Source organism: Tenrec ecaudatus, chromosome 10 (genome assembly GCF_050624435.1).
Source record: "Tenrec ecaudatus isolate mTenEca1 chromosome 10, mTenEca1.hap1, whole genome shotgun sequence".
Classification (NCBI taxonomy): Eukaryota; Metazoa; Chordata; class Mammalia; order Afrosoricida; family Tenrecidae; genus Tenrec; species Tenrec ecaudatus.
The window spans coordinates 85866105-85882946 of record NC_134539.1 but is presented as its reverse complement, the minus strand read 5'-3'; the positions used below and the strand labels follow the sequence as shown (position 1 = coordinate 85882946).

The 16842-nt window shown below is 51.9% G+C and overlaps 1 protein-coding gene across 1 annotated transcript in view; it reads left to right on the top strand.

Moving 5' to 3' along the window:
- Window positions 1–1090: 1090 nt before the first annotated feature.
- Window positions 1091–16842, top strand: part of PIK3R6 (phosphoinositide-3-kinase regulatory subunit 6) — a 49876-nt gene continuing 34124 nt past the window's right edge. The window contains exons 1-7 of the mRNA XM_075559134.1: window positions 1091–1103; window positions 8718–8801; window positions 9302–9393; window positions 10877–10945; window positions 12740–12872; window positions 13022–13091; window positions 13377–13560. Coding sequence (XP_075415249.1) covers window positions 1091–1103; window positions 8718–8801; window positions 9302–9393; window positions 10877–10945; window positions 12740–12872; window positions 13022–13091; window positions 13377–13560 — 645 coding nt within the window. The remainder of the gene's footprint in view (window positions 1104–8717; window positions 8802–9301; window positions 9394–10876; window positions 10946–12739; window positions 12873–13021; window positions 13092–13376; window positions 13561–16842) is intronic.

Genomic DNA, 16842 nt, shown 5'->3' with positions numbered 1-16842 from the left:
GTGCAATGTTCCTCTCTAGTCTAGGCCCTCCTTGCTTTGAAGTCTAGCTTGCCTGAGAAGAGTACCCTGGTTAATCTACCCACTAACCAGAGGTTCCTCCTGGGGTCTAACTCCCCATCCACAGAGCTGCCCGTGTCTGTCGAGCCTCGGCTGAAGCTGCCATTCCCCCATACCCACCTCAAAACCAACAACAGAGAGAGGGAGAGAGAGAGAGAGAGAGAGAGAACAAAATAGTGCCATCAAGTCCGTTCTGATTCACAGATACCCCTAGGCTGACTAAGACTATACTTTTTATGGGAGCACACAGTCTCATCCTTCTCCTATGCAGGAGCTGAAGGGTTAACCCACCCGCTTTGGGGTGAGCAGCCCAGTGCTCACTACACTATATCACCACCACACTACCTACCACCAGGGCTCCTGGGTAGTGGCTGGCACCTCTCACTCAAAACACTCACTGCCATTGAGTGGGTTCCAACTCATAGCAAGATCCTGTAGGACAGAGGAGACCTAATTGGGCCCTGGGTTTCCAGACTGCCAGATGGGAGTAGAAAGCCTCGTGGTTCTCTCTAGGAGTGGCTGGTGTTTTGAACTGTTGAGCTTGCAGGCAACAGTCCAATGCATAAACCATTATGCCACGAGGGCTCCTAACCTAGGAAGGACCGTATAAGTATTTCTTCAATAACTATCAGCTTCCTTCCACGGTCTAAGGAGCTGGTGGCACAATGGGCTACGTGCTGGGTTGCTAACGACAAGGTCAGCGGTTCGGGCCCAGCAGCTGCTCTGCAGGAGGAAGATGAGACTCTCTGCTCTCATAATCATTTACAGTCTTCGGAGCCCTCTAGAGGGTTGTTATGGTTTGGAATTGACTCACTGGCAATGTGTAGGAGGGGTCCCAGGGTCTTGGATGCCCAGGTCCTCTAAGAACTTCTCCACACACCTCACCCCACCCCCAACATAGTCTGTACCTTCTCACCACTTGTATCAACTGACTTATTTTTGCAGAGCCACCTCTGGGTAGAAAGAAACTGCCCTGCGCTCCACTCCACTGCCCAAGTCAACCACATCCTCTTCACCACCCCCGCAGGCTCCCATGGAGAGCTCAGGTCAGTATGTGGGCAGGGGTGGGAGGGGTCTCCTCGGCCTGGCTGAAGAGCTGGTGCAGAACAGCTGCTCTCTTGTGAGTGTGAATGCCCCTCAGTGCTGGAAGGACCATCTCCTCCTAGACAGGCTCTGAGATCGCAATTCAGCTCACACGTACCTGTATGAGCCTCCACTGCTCAGAGGCCACCAAGCAAGCCAAACTCACTGACATCGGTGGCTTTCCAAGACTGTAACTCTTTAGGGGAGTAGGAAGCCTCGTCTTTCTCCCACAAGGGTAAGCATGGGCAAGATGCATGACTAGATATTGGATCTGTGGGTCACGTTTCATTTATTTGACCCACGTGTAGATAGCATTCCTCGGGAAGTACTGATAAAAGCTTTGGACAAATACCAGCCCGTCTAGTCTTTGTAACATCCCATTGGATAGGTAGTGTTCTGGCTCCCTGTGTCCCTGTGTTAGGGCGGGTTCTCTCGGGAAGCAAACCCAGAGACGCTTGTGTGTGTTGCGGAAAGAGACCTACCCTGTTTCCCTGAAAGTAAGACAGCCCCTGAAAATAAGACCTACTTGCAGTTTTGCCTCTTGCTGAAATAGAAGGCATCCTCCCAAGAAGAAGAGCTCCCCGAAAATAAGGTCCCCGAAGCTACCGTAACTTCCGCTCAGCTCACTGTTGGCCACACTGCAGCCAGAGCAGGCAGGAAGTGCAAGGTCTCTTTTAATAAAACAATAAATGTGTACCATATTCTTCTTCATGGAAAAATAGGACATCCCCTGAAAATAAGACCTAGCGCATTTTGGGAGCAAAAATTAATATAAGACACTGTCTTATTTTCGGGGAAACAGGGTATATCAAGAAATGGCTTACACAGTTGTAGGAATGGGTAAGTCCAGTCCGGGTCAAGGCAGGCTTCTCCTGACTTGTGGAGGCGGATGAACAGGAAGCAGGATGATGAAGCGGAGACGGCACAGGCTGGTGGATGCAGGGGTCCGCAGTCAGTCCAATGAATCCGTCGTTGGTAGTTCACTGACAGCTCCTGGGACAAGCAGATGATGCATGCAACCGATCGAGGGGCCCAGACACAAGATCCAGCTCTGGCAGAAGGTGAAGGGTCAACGAGATTTGACTGGTCTCTCCCTTATGCAAATAGGCTGTTATGAGGCGTCATGAGGCTGCAACCCAACAGAGAGGTTGGGCCCCTCCCCTCCCCTTATCCTAGCATGTCTACTTGACATAATCCCTAACCATCCCACTCTCCTTTTACAAAAAGGGAAAGTGAGGGACAGAAAGCCTAACAATCCCCACCAAGGCCACATAAGGTATTCTATGCGGCAGTAGAATCAGTATCTGAATCAGCAGCCTAGCTCCAGTGCCCGGGTTCCTAATGGTGGGTCTTTATGCATTGTCTCCTGAAAATCTCAGAAGATTTTGAGCATTAGGGCTATAGAAGATTAATTATTATCCTCTGGAATTCAGAATACTGAGGCTCGGAGAAGTTAGGCAATTTTCTCAAAATCACACAGTTCATATGTGACCAAGGCAGGACTGGAACGCAGAGCTGCCTGATTCCAAAGCCCAGACTTTAGGCTCCCCAGTCACCCCAGGACAAGGAGAGAGGACCCTTTCTCCTAAGATGTATCTCATCCAGCATATCAGAGACCCTTTCTCAAATCACCAGACACAGGCTCTGGGGTCCTCGGGGACCCTGTCTTGGGGAAGGAGAGTAGATGTCCCCAGGTAGGGACGACTACGTGGCTGTATTCTTCCCCATCCCACTCACCTCAAAGAGCCTCATCCCATCAGAAGACACTGTGTATCAGGCGACTCCAGAGAACTTGCTGGTGACACCGTCTGAGTGATCTGGAATCAGCTGGGGTCTGAGCTGAGAGGATAAAGCTGGGGCAGCACTGTGAAAATCGAATCGTTTTGAAAGCACTCTTAATCAAAACTATAGATACACGCCACGCTGGCTTGGAGAAGACAGGCCTTTCGGTAACCGTTCTTTGGATGCAAGCAACAGAAATGGATGGGGCTATTCTAACTTTTAAACAATGGCCAAGCACTGAAGGAAAAGCCAAAGCACTGGAGGCCAGAGAGGGCGGAGGACAGGGAAGAGCTGCCCCCAGAAGAGGAAGAAAAAGCAGGGTCCTCGGAGAGCACTTGAGCGGCCTTCCCTTCTTGCCGTCCCTCACCTGGTGAGAGGTGGTTCCGCCCTGGGCTGCTGACTGAGAGGCCGGCCGTTCAAAACCCCCAGCCGCCCTATGGGCGAAAGATGCCAAGCACACTGCATGTGCATTAGAATCCAGCCCAACGGAGGACTGCGATTGCCAAGTCCCAGGAAAACTCTGAAATGACCTGAAGTTGAGAAGACTATCCTGGGCTATGGGGTTTGGGCCTGGTCAGAACCCTGCCAGTCTGCCTCCCTCCCAGGCGTGGAGCAGCATCACTTCCACCCACAATTCTGTTGGCCAAAGCACAGCCACATGGCTCCTAACTGTAAGGGAGTCTGGGAAATGTAGTCAGCCTGCCTACCTAGGAAACGGGTCATGCACAGGTCTTGCTACACTGATGCAAGACTCTGTGTTTCTGCATTCCAAGTATGATTAAATTTTAGATAGGACTCATGACATTCATACCTAAGAGTCATATCCCCTCCTTCTTGCATAGAGGAAGGGGTAATTTACTGAGGTCAGGTTTGAGTCAAGAATCATGCTAGATGTTCATATCCTATATGAACAACTTGAAGTATAAAACCTATCCCATTCCTTCCTTTAAATCGAATCAAACCTAGCTTCTACCTCTCATCTTCCAAGATCAGTAAAAAAAATAATAATCCATATCATTCCTTTGAAATTCTTTCCCCTTCTTTGGGCTCTTGTGCAAAGCCCAGGGCTTCGGAACTCTGCTCAGTAGGGACTCCTGCGGAGCATTGCACGGTCCGGAGGAGGATGGGGCGCTCCTTTGGGTCACTCTGGTTCTGCAGCGGAGGTGGCCGCAGGAGGTACTTGCTGTGGCTTTCCGGGGCACAGAGTTGGGCTCTCTCTTAGTTGCCTAGTGCTGCTGTTGTGATGGAGCTACCTACCAGGCAGAGAAATGCAGTGTCTCGTTGGCTCCAGGGGGAGGTACTCTCTCTGTCAGCTCTGGGGGATGGTCCTTGTCTGTGCCCCCATGGCCCTGATGAGGTCGCTCAACTCCTCCGTGCTCTCAAGTGGCATCTGTCTTCCTCCCCTTGTGCCGGCTTGTTTCCGTGTCTATGCTGCATCTTATACTTCCGAAGTGATTCAATTTAGGGCATGGCTACACGATTATAATCTCGTTAACATAATAAAGAAATCCTGTTTCCCAAGAGAATGACATCTCTAGAAATAAAGAACACACAAACTCACTGTCATTGATGAGACAATGCCCACTTGCAGCGACCCTATAGGGCAATGTAGAACAGCCTCTAGGAGCTTCTGAGACTGTAACTGTTTACGAGTGTCGAGAGTCTCATCTTTCTCCCTCGGAGTGGCTGCTGGTCTTGAACTGCTGGCTTTGCAGTTAGCAGTGAGATGTGTAGCCACGACACACCCAGGCTCCATTCTACAGGTATGGAATTTAGGATTCAAATGCCTATTTTGGGAGGAACACAACTCAACCCATAACAAGCACTTATCTGCCCTCCTCTAGATCTTTGCCAGTCCTGGTCTTGGCCATACCTTGGGAGCCCCCACCCTCTGTGCCCTCGTAGTCTAAGGAGACCTGGCACCCAGCCCTTGGGTAGGGCCATTCCCCTTGTTAAGCATCAGCCTTCGTTCCCAAAGCTTTTGAACAATCCAGCTTACTGTCTCAAGCAGCAAGACCAAGGGTCTCCCACCCAAGTGCTTCCACGGGCCAGGCAGATGATGTACACGAACAAAACAAGAAGAGTTGGAAATGTGAAGAAGCAGGGAAGTTGTGCCCCATCTCAACAAGGCGGCTGCTCTCCAGCCCCTACCGATTGTCACATGTGAAAACGGGGGCCCAATGTTGACAGAGTCTCCGATTTCCAAGGGATTCCAGAAATGAACACTGTTATGCAAAATATCTTGATTCTGAAATGTTGGCAGCTATTTTGATTTCTTTTTGTCAAGACACCATGTAAGCCCAAACAAAACAGATCTGTCCACCAGATGTGGACCACAGCCTGAGAGTTGGTTTTAGCTGCCTAGACTTTCGAAAACAAAGCTGATTTGGGGTTGTCTCACGGGGCCACTGGCAGCTTCTCTATTTTTCTCTGAAACATAAAAATCTTGACTCCCTTGGCAGAGAAGAAACCAGGGCTCAGATCACAGAGCTTTGCTTGTCCTTCTGATAACCGGGAAAGGGGAGAGTGGATATGTTAAGTCTTCCCTTGCAGTCTGTCCTGGGAGAAAGGAAGGAGTGAGAGTGGGGAGGAAGAGAAGAGAGAAGAAAGAAAGACAAAGGAAGGGAGGGAGGGAATAAAAAAGGGCAGGAAAGCATAGGAGAGAAAATGGGAGAAAGGAAGGGGGAGGGAAAGGAAGGGAGGGAAAGAGAGAAGCTATGAAATGGATTGCTTTTGAAGCAAGTCGTGCGGCATCCGCTCATTCGCTCATCTTCTTGCTAGGAAGTCAGAGGGCAGGTGATGGCCAGCTCTCGTGTTGGGTGGTGACTTCCTTGCCCTTGTGGGGAGATGCAGCCCAGCAGAGTGGCCAGCGGGGCAGCCATGGCCATACCATGCCCATGGCTGGAGAAGAGCCAGGGTCAGATCTTGATGGGGTCCAGGAGGCCAAGCAAGAGTCAGATGCCACAGGGAGAGGTGAGAGATGTCAGGGGCCCTGGAAGGCACTCAGGGGCCAGTGCATGGGCACCGGGACATGGGTGTCAGCCTGAAGAACTGTGGGCCCCTGAACTACAACCCACCAGTGTTTCCTTTGTCGACTCTATTGTACCCACTCTCAAAGGAATCATGGGTAATGAAGACATCTGTTAGGAGCCTCGAAGGGGTGGGCTGATCTTGAGTCTCCTGAGTTGGCTGGGAGTTTCCTGTGGTTTGCACTGTCTCCTAACCGAGCAACACACACAAAGGCAAGCTCGTGGTCGGAGCCCACCACAAAAAGGGCTTTTATAACAGGGAATGCCTTCTCCATGTTAGTCCAGATCCTCCAAGAAGCAGACGCCAGAGTGCGGTTAAAGATTTATTAGGCGACAGAAAATGGAGTTGGGGCTGGTGAAGCCTGGGAGCGCTCTCAGACCCTGCATGGAGGGAAGAGGGAAGAAGGGGCGGTGGACACGTGTTAGGCTGACGGGCAGCCTGAGAAAGGCTCGGCAGGGCCGTGAGTCAGGGGAGTCCATCGGAGAAGCTCTGCGTCTTCCAGGGGAGGTCCTGCTTTAGAATCCTGTGGCACTCCAGAATGGACCGGCAAGTAGTCTGGCTTTGAAGTCCCTGATGTTAGAGACCCCACCACCTGCCTGCCAGTTTGTCACCCTGTGGGAGCCTCGGTGCTTACGATCCCACTGGTACTTCAAATACTCGCAAGTTCACCCAGGTGGACAGGTTGTCATGGAGCTTCTAGACTGTGACCGAGTAGGAAGAAAGGTCTGGTGACCTACTTCCAAGCCTTGGCCAATGAAGACCCGATGGGTCACGGTATTGTCTGAGATTGTGCCGGAAACTGTGGCCTCTGGATTGGAAGGCACTACAGAGCCGCAGCAGATGATCAAGTAAGCCAGCAATCCCGAAGATGGCACAGACACGCGCTCTGTATTGCTCGACTTACACGGAGTCACTATGAGTCAGGGCTGACAATGGCAACTGGCAGCGGGGTTGGGATCTAGTGAGGAGTGCTCTCTGGGCTACCACCCTTTCCCAACGCAAGCCATGTGTTCTGCACCACCTTCCCATCGTTCCCATGTCAGTACCACCTGGCCTGGTATTTACTTGCCATTTTTTCTTTACACGGGCGTTCACTGAACTTCCTTCTTAAGCTCCAACTTCCTCTTCAGCAATAGCCACGTGATTGTGCGTTGAAATCCTACTTCTTTTTTTAAAAAAATCATTTTATTGGGGGCTCCTACAACTCTTATCACAATTCTTCCATCCATCCATTGGATGTCAGGCACATTTGTATATTTGTTACCCTCATCATTCCCAAAACATGTGCTTTCTACTTGAGTCCTTGGTATCAGCTCATTTATTCCCCTCCCTCTCTGTTCCCCCTCCCTCATGAACGCTTGATAATTTATAAAATATTATTATTTTGTCATATCTTACACTCCTTTCACCCACTTTTCTGTTGTCCATCCCCCAGGGAGGAGGTTATATGCCAATCTTTATAATCAGTTCCCCGTTTCTACCCTACCTTCTCTTCACCCTCCAGTATCACCACTCTCACCACTGGTCCTGAAAGGATCATCTGTTCTGGATTCCCTGTGTTTCCAGTTCCTATTTGTACCAGTGCACATCTTCTGGTCTAGCCAGATTTGTAAGGTAGAATTGGGATCATGATAGTGGGGGACGGGGGAGAATGGAAGCATTTAAGAGCTAGAGGAGGGTTGCATATTTCATTGTTGCTACACTGCACCCTGACTGGCTCACCTCCTCCCCACGACCCTTTTGTAAGGTGATGTCCAGTTGCCTACAGATGGGCTTTGGGTCCCCAATCTGTACTCCCCTTCATTTACAATGATAAGATTTTTTGTTCTTTGATGCCTGATACCTGATCCCTTCTACACCTCGTGATCACACAGGCTGGTGTGCTTCTTCCACGTGGGCTTTGTTGCTTCTGAGCTAGATGGCCGCTTGTTTACTTTCAAGCCTTTAAGACCCCAGATGCTATATCTTTTGATAGCCGGGCATCATCAGCTTTCTTCACCACATTTGCTTATTCACCGCTTTGTCTTCAGTGATTGTAACGGGAAGGTGGGCACACAATGAGGTGACGAAGACCTGCTTCTTGTTGTTGTTTGGAGCCTCGAGTGGGTGCTGACTCGCTGTGAGCCGACACTGCTGGTCCAGCACCATCCTCACAATTGGTTGAGCCCATTGTTGAAGGCACTCTATTAATCCATCTTGTAAAGAGTCTTCCTCTTTTTCACCGCCCATTCTACTTTACCCAGCATGATGCCTTTCTCCAGGGACCTGTCTCTCCTGACCAAATGTCTAAAGCTAATTAGATGAGTCTCTCCCTGCACCCACCCAAGATACATGAAAATAAGTGTTTAAATATTCAAACATTATGGTTGTTTGTGTGCCTCTTAAAGTCACCCGTGGTGCCACTTAAAGGTACTCATTCTGCATGCTGGTCACCAAGACACAGAGACACCCATAAACCAAGACCAAGCAAGCCCAAGAAATCGACAACTCACCGTGACTTTGGGAAGCAGATGGCTTTTTCCCAAGGGGCTTGGACTGGGGCCACCCACCTTTCAGTTTCCAGTCGAGTGCTTAAGAGCTGGTGCCATCCCCAGACCCCCAGGCCTGGCAGCAACAGGCTGCCCTCCGTCACTGGTCAACATACTGGCTGTCAAGTCCACTCTGATGATTACCCGCTGACACTCTTAGGAGGTCCCAGAAGTGGGATCGAGAGCAAGGCTAGGTGGGCCCAGCTCTCTGACCATGGCCTCCATCCCTCCTCGCAGATGTGGAGCTGGACCTGCTGAGGAGCGTTCAGGCGGTGCTCCGGGAACTCAGCACTCAGGCCCCCATGCTGCAAGGCAATCAAGGTAAGGAAAACAGGTGTCTGTCCGTCCGTCCGCTCTGTCTGCCTCCCCAGCAGCCTAGTCAGCTCCTTCCAGTGGCCTGATCTGGAGCTGGTGTCCCAGGAACCCCCTTCCTGCTGGAAAGGCCTGGGGTCCTAAGGGTGGAGACCTATGTTCCTTGCTCAGCTCTCCATGTACCGTTGTAGGTTGAGGGTCTGTCTGCTGCTGTCTGTTTTAACAACCTTCCCCATGTACACATCCTTCCCCACGTGCGCCTCCCTCAGACGATTGACCCAGGAACATAGCAGAGCATTGCTTCTGCGGGAGCCGTTTCCTTCCCTGGTCCAGTTGGGGCTGCCCCTTTCCCTCCTTCCTGCCCCTAGAACTCCTGCGGATAGGAATTCACCCAGGTGTGAAAGACCAGCCTCTGGCTGAAGGTCAGCGCTGGGTACAGTTGAAGGCATGGTGTGGGGCTCCTGGGCTCAGCGATGCTCCCTCTAAAGCTTGCCTTCCTCCCGGTCCAGGCATGTGGAGATGGTCCCTGCACAAGAAGGTGGAGCGAGACCCAGGGAAGAGCCCGGCTCTAGTCCGCATCCTGCTCCGAGAACTGGAGAAGGTGGGTCTGGGGGCTTCTTGAGGAGGTAGAGGGGATCAGCAAAGAGGGGGACCGATTGGACGGGGGCCCAATTGGTGCTGTGCCTTTGAGATGTGGGTCATTTGCGTAGCATCCTGGTGATTCTTACCATACACCAGGATAAGTCAGAAGTATCACTACAAAGTCTTAGAAACTTTTATTAAACAAACAAGACAGAAGACGTGTCCTTTCCCTAGGCCTGCCTGCTCTGAGGGTGGCGTCTCTGTCTCTCTGACCCGACCTCAGAGAAAGAAGTCTGCGCTCTTCCACTTACAGTGCAGTCACGCAGCAGTGAGAAGACGCGGGGGGCTTTTTCCTGGCCTGTTCACCCCAGTGCAGTTTTCCATTTTCCAAAACTTCTCGATCATCGGCCACCCTGTGTCCTTTCAGAGAATCTAGCCAAGGAGCTTCCTTTGGAATCCCCACCCCCACCCCCAGCCCCCAAAAGTCCCCCTAACCTTCGGAGCTGACCTCTCTGCCTGGAGTTTAGCAGTCTGCCACCTCAGAAGCCACTCTTCAGTTGTTTCTAAGTCGCCCGAACAGCGCAGAGGGGACTTGACTGCAGCCATCCACTGGCCAGAGAGCCACGTGTAATTTTCTTTCGCCTGGGAGTGTGTGAACTGAAACCCCACTCTCGAAAGGCCTGGCTTCCCCTTCCTGCCCTTCATGGTCCGGTGCTGGAATCCCACCTTTGATGCAGAGGACCTGGGTTCGATCCCTGGCCAGTGCACATCGTGAGCAGCTCCCACCCTCCCATCACCGGAGGCTTCTGTGGTGCTGAAGAGGCTTCGGGGCAGCCTTCCCATGGAGATGGGCTACCGGGAAAGGCCAGGCGACCTCCTTGTGAAAGTCAGCCAGTATCAACCGTATGAATCGCCAGAGCAATCGTGCGGATGGTGCAGGAGCAGGCAGTGTCACCGTGATTAGGGTGCATCTCCGGCAGCTAACAGCCGGTACTTTTACACAGGCACTGTTTTCTTTCGATGTCTCGTTTGAATGAGCATATCTTAAACACGAACCTTCTAACGTGGCCGTAAGTGGAAAGCCATTATCACTCGTCATACACAGAAGGCACCCGTAGCCACAAGGACATATCGAGTCCCACTTTTTCCAATGATCTTTGTGCCACCTGAAAGTTTCCTTCACCCCCCTCCCCACCCCGGCATTCTGAGTGGGGGTCACTGCCATCAGGGCGTCTCTAGGTTGGGGACTTAACTACTGGCTCTTGCCCTGAGTCAGGTCCACAATATCCACAGAACGCCAGGAAGCCCTGTCCACCCTCACCCGCTGCCCTCCGCTCGGAGACTTCACCCCTGTGTTCCCTTCCCACCCAACTCTCTTTATCGCCTGGTGCGACACGGTATAAGCACTCAGTTGCTACCTGGAAGGCCGGCCACTCGTGTCTGACCAAAGAAAGCCAGGTGATCTCTCGCTGGGAAGTCAGCCGCCATCTCCTGTTTTCTAGGCGGAGCGTGAGGACCTCCGGCACGTCCTTATTCCCTTGCTGCACACACTAATGTACGTGCTCGTGAAGGTGAGCTGGGTTGACTGAAGGGAGGTGTGGGGGGCGGGGGGCAGGCATCAGCGCCCAACATCCTAGGCATGAGTGGGTTGAGATGGACTGGCACTAGCCGTTTAAAATTAGACAGTCGCATGGCCCACTGTGGTGCCAGTGACCAGCTGAAGAGGAAGGGGGCTGCACATATCTATAGCATCCATACGCCTACGAGGAAGATCAGTTCATAGACTCTTATTCAAATGTATGCACCAATCACTAAGGCTGGAATGTTAAAAAAAAAAAAAGAAGAAGAAAAATAATTTTCCTCCAACTTTCGCAGCCTGGAATTGACCAAGCCTGCCTTCCAAATGCTAATTATTGGTGATTGGGATGCTAATTATTGGTGATTGGTGATGGAAACACAGAAGGATCTATCGCTGAAATCGTGCATTGGAGATAAAAGACACCGGATTGCAAGTGACAGAATTCTGCAAGACCAGCAGCTGGATCCTCAAAGATGCCTTTGTCACTAGCATAGATGGTGGCTCTATAGGTGGGCCTCACCAGATGGAATACCCAGAATCAAGCTGGCCACATCTTTGGAAAAGGAGGATTGCGAAGCTGACTGTCATCAGTCTGGGGTTGACTGCAGAACCGACCGTGAATTACTCATATGTGAGTTCAAGTGGAAGGTGAAGAATGCTGAGTCAAGTTCATGGGAGACAAAAGTATGGCCCTGAGTATAGCCCATCATCTCAACAATAGAGTTGAAGGACTGAACGCCAGGGACTGAAGACCCAATGAGATGCAGGATGACATAAAGTCTCTCAAGTCACACAGACTTTCTCTATAGCGCTCTCCACCCGCTTCTGAGTCCTAATCAGAATGCCTATGACCATCATAATTCTACCAGGAGTGTCTTTCCAAGGCAATGTAGGTTTTCACTATTACCCCAAACCAAACCTGCTGCCACTGAGTCCGTTCCAACTTGTAGCAGGTTTCTGAGGCTTTGCATTGCTATGGAAGCAGATAGCCTCATCTCTTCCCCTTGGGGTGGCTTGTGGATTTGAACCATCAACCTTGCGGTTAGAAGTCCAACACTTCCTCAACAGTGCCTCCCTTAAAACTCTTCCAGCCTGGACCCATTCCTCAACTCTAAAATCTCTTCCACATTTTAGCTATTTGTTAGAGCAGCACCCCCACTTCTTGGTACCGTTCTTAGTTATCCAATACTGCTGTACCAGAAACACTACAAGTGGGTGACTTTCACAAACAGAAATTTATTTTCTCACAGTTTAAGGGGCTAGAAATCACAATGCAGAGCGCCGGCTCTAGGGAAAGGTTTTCTCTCCCTGGGTCGCCTCTGGAAGATGGTCCTGACCTCTTCGAAGTTCCTGCTCCTGGGAGATCTTCAGGTGGCTTAACAATTCGCTTCCCCCATCTCCACTTCCTATCTTGCTTATTTAATCTCTTCTCGACCTCAAAAAGAGATTGATTTAAGACACACCCTAACAAAGGCCAATGGGGTTAGAACCACGGGCATGGGGGATAAGAATTACAACAGTACTCAAAATGAGGGGGCAGGGGACACAGCTCAATCCATAGCGGTCAGTTTGCGATGGCCAACCAGGAGAAGCTGTCTCCCAGGGCTGGGAGAAGACTGGAAGCTGTAGGTTTGGGGGGTCACAACAGGTGGGAGAGTAGAGAGAGAAGTTTGAGTCCCACCCTGGTGGTCAGGTCTGCCCTTCCTCCTCTCCCCCCTCACCCTGCCTCAGCCCAGGACCCTTCATGAACTGTAGCTCTGGCACCCCAATTCCTTCTCTCTCCCAGGCCACGGGCATCACAGAGGAGCTCTATCGGAGAACCTACACTTTTTGCACCAGGTTACTGACCCTGCCCACGCCCTACTGCACAGTTGCCTTGGACTGTGCCATCCAGCTAAAGACAGAGACGGCGGTGCCAGGTAAGAGCGGCAGGTGCCTCGCTCTCCAGACAACTCCAGTGTCCCTTAGTGCTCGGCTCACTCCAGGCTGCATGGGAGCTCGGGAAGTCTCTGCAGCTGCTGTGGAAGGTTGGGGGGACGGCCGGTTGGCTGACATGGTCTACTTGCAGGCACGTTGTACCAGAGGATGGTCCTGGCGGAGCAGAACCTGATAAGTGAGCTGCATCCCTACCAGGAGAGGTGAGTGACCAGAAGGTTGTGGCCTTCAGCCCTCAGGTCTGAGGAACAAGACAAAAGAGGAGGATGGCTTGGTCCTTCAGAGCTCCCCCACCGAGCCCTCTGTCCATCTCATCTCAAGGGTGGATGAAATATATTCTCCTCTGGATACCATCAAAGGCAGGACATAGTCTCTTGTAGGGGCGGATCCCAAGAGAGGGCGTCCACTGTGTAACTGGGGAGGGGGACGTCTCTGGGGGTGCCCATCTCCCGTCAATCCTCCCCATATCTGCCCACCTCCATCCTCAGGGTGTTCCTCTTTGTGGACCCCGAGCTGGTCTCCGCCTCCGTGTGCAGTGCGCTGCTGCTGGAGATCCAAGCCGCGGAGGTGCAGCAGACTCCGGAGGCATGCATGCGCCACGTGGTCTCCCACGCCCTGCAGGCAGCTCTCGGGGACGCCTGCCAGGCAGCCACGGTGCACAAGAAGCTGCAGGTAATTGCTCCGCCCCAGGATTCCCCTTGTCAGTTCCTTGCCAGCTCCCTGCACACCCACGCCAAACGCTCGCTCCACTCCACTCCACTCCCGGGATTCCCCACTGTCCTGCTTCACGCTGTCTTTTTCCCTCAAAGAAATCCATGGGCATCCACTAAGGAAAATTGGGGCGGGGAGTGGGGAATTGCAGACTAAAGGGGAAACAAACCCCAAACTAATAGCACTCACAATCCATCTGTATAATCCATGCTTAACATTGGGGGCACATAGGTGTTTAATAAGACCAACCGGGATCATCATCATTCTGACCCAAACCCTGTGGGTTTCTGAGACTGTGTCTTCTCGCCGGTATCGAAAGCCTCATCTTTCTCCCGCAGAGCTAGCTGGTGGATTTGAACCGCTGACCTTGTGGTCAGCCTAACAAGTAACCACTATGCCACCAGGGCTCCTACCTGCATCACCACAACCCCGGGAAATGATCACCATTGACAGGTGGGGATTAAAGCACAGGGAAGGTGATAGGAAGTGGCGGAGGGAAGATCGGAACCCAGATCTCTCCCACTCCACCTCTAACTTATATTCAATTGCCTTCCCATCCCTGCATTCCCTTTTCAAACAGAGTTGTCAAACTCTGCACACGGTGTTCTAGCCCATAGATGGGGCGCCTTTGTGATCTGGTGCTGCAATAACAGAAATCCACTTTCTCACCGTGTGGGAGGCTGAAAGCCTGGGCGCAGGCATTTCTCTGTGCGTGTTGGCTCCAGAGAAAGGCCCTTGTCTCATGAGCATCTGCTTCTGGGAGATCTTCATTTGGCTTGAGCATCGCCCTCCCCCACCTCCGTGTACTTCCTCGCTTACTTGCTGTGTTCAACGGGGTTGCCCAGAGAAACAAAACCAGTCCCACTCACAGATGTAAAAGAATAGACTTTACATCAATAAGTCATTTTATATCACGAAAATATGATGGGGCCGTCCGGGGGCAGACACGGATCCAAGCACACAGGAGGGTGAAGGGAAGAGAGAGGAGAATTTCTAGTGTGTCTCTTGTGAAAGTTACCGTGCGTCAGGGGCCAGCTAGACGTCAGCTAACAGCTGTGTGTGCACATAGACACGGCATGTGTGTGGGCGCATTTTAATGCTGGTGCTGAGAGAGGCTACAGGAAGTCCCGTGGACTGCCCGACCGACGGACCAGTAATTCTACTTTGGAAGAAGGACAGCCAAAATCCCCTTAGAAGCAGCGATGTCTAGATTTCATCTCACATACTTTGAACAGGTTATCAGGAGAGATCAGTGCCTGGAGAAGGACTTCATGCCTGGTCAAGTGCAGGGCTCATAAAAACGGGACAGACCCTTGATGAGATGGATTGGCCCAGGGGCTGTCACCATGGGCTCATTCGGTTGTGCATAGGGTCACTCAGTGGCATCTAATAACAACAACGTACAATATTCATTTTCCCATAACACGTAAAAAGTCTCTGGGAACTCCGTTTATTTAGGCACTCCTCTGCTTCCACGGTTGGGCATCTAGGCTGTTTCCAACACATCCCCCTTGTTATTTCCTAGGCTTTGCCCTTTGGCAGAGCCTCAACCCACACACAAGGCCCCGGAGAGTTGTAAGTTAGAGATTTTCTGGCCACATACCAACGTCAGCTGTTTGAACCCCTTGGATGGGGTGTTGCTCCCCAGGGACAACTTAGAAGGGACTGCTTTGTGGGGTGATGTGGCAAAGACTCCTGGTAGGCTGGACCGAAGGATGGCTGCATTTCTGAGCTGCTGAGGCTCAGGGTGTGTGTGTGGGGGGGGGGGGGAAGGGGGCGTGTGCACGCTGCCATGCAAGAAGGAGCAGGCATCCAGAGAGGGAGGGTGTCCTGGAGGGGTCAGTTACCCTCTGACTGTTTGGCCCCAGGAAATGGCGAGACAGTCCTTATCCCCAGCCCATGAGTCAGTCCTTGCTCTGTCCACCAAAATGCACCGGATGCAGCTCTCCCTTCCCGTGGTGTCCCATCTGGAATTCTTCAGACTCTGGATCCTATACCTCCCGACCTCCCAGGGGCAGGTGCCTCTTCTGGCCTGCTGTGTTGCTCTTGTGTTGGACAGTGTTCTTTGTTTTTATCTCATGGAAGACATCATTCATGTCCTGGGGGTAGCGTTCCTGGTGACTCGTCAATGGCTTGGCCCCGTTGAGGGTTCTTGACTTGCCCCCTGCTTGTGCCCCACCAACCTTGACCTCCTTTTATAACAACCCCCACCCCACCCCCGCCCTTTGGGGAGTTCCCAGCACATAGCTCATACTTACGTGCTGATCCTACTTGTACTGAACCATCAAGCCAAGTCCAAGGCTGGAGTTGCCAGAAGAATGCAACACACAGGCATTCATTGAAGAGACGGGGCAAGGTCAGTTAAGTACTGGGCATCAGTCGGTCTCCCACGACCAGTGGGTCACTCCCTGCATCAGCCAACTCAGGGACGATGGTCTGCAAGCAAGACAGGGACTCCATTCCCAGCCCCCAGCCCCGCTCCCAGGAACAGATGTAAAAGTGGAGTTGGCCAGGTGGCATAGCATGCACAGGGTCAGTGACGCAGGTCCTGGGAATGTAAGCATGTGCTCAGAGCTGGAAGGGCAGGCCGTGACAATGGGCCACCTGCTCCTGTGGGATGTGTTTGGGGTCAAGATGCCATGTGACAGGGATCCATCCTGCCCAAGAAGCCAGACTGACACCTCCGGGTCTGAGTTCAGGGCTCCTTCAGGGGTCACACTAAGGTAGAGCACAGACACGGATGGTCCCTAATAGGGGACACTGTTTTCCTGCCTGACAATTGGATATTGTTGTTGGGTGGGGGTGGGGAGGGGAGGAGAGTTGCCCTCATCCATGTTTCCCAGTTACCCAGTAGCCCCTGTGGTCCTTCTGCGTCTTTGGTGATTGTTTCTGGCTCACAAAACAGGGAATGTGGATGATGCCATCTTGACCCAACTTGAGGCAAATATGGAATGCCACTGTAAGGAAAGTGGAGCTTCCAAACCTCACGCCATCCCTGAGCTGGAGGCTGCTGAAGTTCAGGGAGAAGGCTAGGGATGAAGCGGGGTAGGTTTGGGGGTACCCGGAATGGAGTTGGTTTGAGAAACGCCAACTCAAGAGTAGGGCTCAGGGTCAGAGCGAACAGATCTGTTACATACATTTACCATGGAAGAGTCAAGTCTGAATTTATTTTTCAGGCCTAGTTAAAATGTTATAACTCACCCCCTCACCCCCACCACCATCTCACTTTCTCTAGAACCTGAG